Source organism: Penaeus chinensis, chromosome 18 (genome assembly GCF_019202785.1).
Source record: "Penaeus chinensis breed Huanghai No. 1 chromosome 18, ASM1920278v2, whole genome shotgun sequence".
Lineage (NCBI taxonomy): Eukaryota > Metazoa > Arthropoda > Malacostraca > Decapoda > Penaeidae > Penaeus > Penaeus chinensis.
In genome coordinates this window covers 32,410,572-32,411,459 of record NC_061836.1, presented here as the reverse complement: position 1 = coordinate 32,411,459, position 888 = coordinate 32,410,572, and the positions used below count along the sequence as shown (strand labels likewise).

Sequence of the window (888 nt, the reverse complement as noted above, 5' to 3'; positions counted from 1 at the left end):
GTAGCAAGGTGAAAATACGCATCTTGCTAGATTTCGCGGTAACCTTGAGCGATACACTCGGCTGTCGCAACAACAAGAAGGTATTACCTAATTTTAGATTCTTGTTTGCGCATTTTCCAAATGAGATACAGAGAAAGCAGGGAGATCGTCGAATGGAATGGTTTTGTGCAACATCCGAGCTGAAAACTTTTCTTTTCGGCGAGGAAGTGAAAGCTATGACAAGATGCGGGCGGGGAGGGAGGGGGTGGGTGGCGCCATACACTTTCTCTACAGCTACACACTCGCTGTAAATATTTATCGTACGGTTTTCACTGTCGAGTTATACAAATTTGGGCACTGAACAACTGCTCTAACACTTACCATGGTGAATGTCTGTTTTGAGCAGGAGAGCGTGACTTCGAGAGCGGGTTTGCAAGCAGGTGCGTGTGTGTTGAGTAGTTGCTGCGAGACTGACTAGGTCTGTGGCCCGCGCTCCTGCTGGATATCTCGCGCGGTTGCCAGAAAGCATTTTCTTCCACAAATCATTTTTCATTCACTGGCTCCTTCATGATTGAGGGTTAGTGTGTAACGAGGCTTATACCGCATGGAGATAGGTATGGGTCGAGCATAACAGATCTTCATTTACTTCGAGAAAAGCTATTAGATTTCTTTGAGCGAGCAGTGGCACCCTCATCGCTGGAAAGGTTACAAGCTGGACATGCATATGAATTATTTGTCATGGTGATTTCCAAGGAAGGCATATAACTGTGAACATAATCCAGTAAAAGCTATGGCTATTTTTTTTATCTCTTCTTCACAAACAGATCCACGCCCATGCTCACTGCAGAGGCGCAGCACCTTACCTGAGGGCAGGACCTTGGAGCTACCTGGAGGTGGGGTGAGGGGTAA

The 888-nt window shown here is 46.6% G+C and overlaps 1 protein-coding gene across 1 annotated transcript in view; it reads right to left on the bottom strand.

Moving 5' to 3' along the window:
- Window positions 1–509, bottom strand: part of LOC125034450 — a 9,651-nt gene extending 9,142 nt beyond the window's left edge. The window contains exon 1 of the mRNA XM_047626204.1: window positions 361–509. Within this exon, the coding sequence (XP_047482160.1) occupies window positions 361–363 (3 nt within the window). The 5' untranslated portion in view covers window positions 364–509. The remainder of the gene's footprint in view (window positions 1–360) is intronic.
- Between the last annotated feature and the right edge of the window lie 379 nt (window positions 510–888).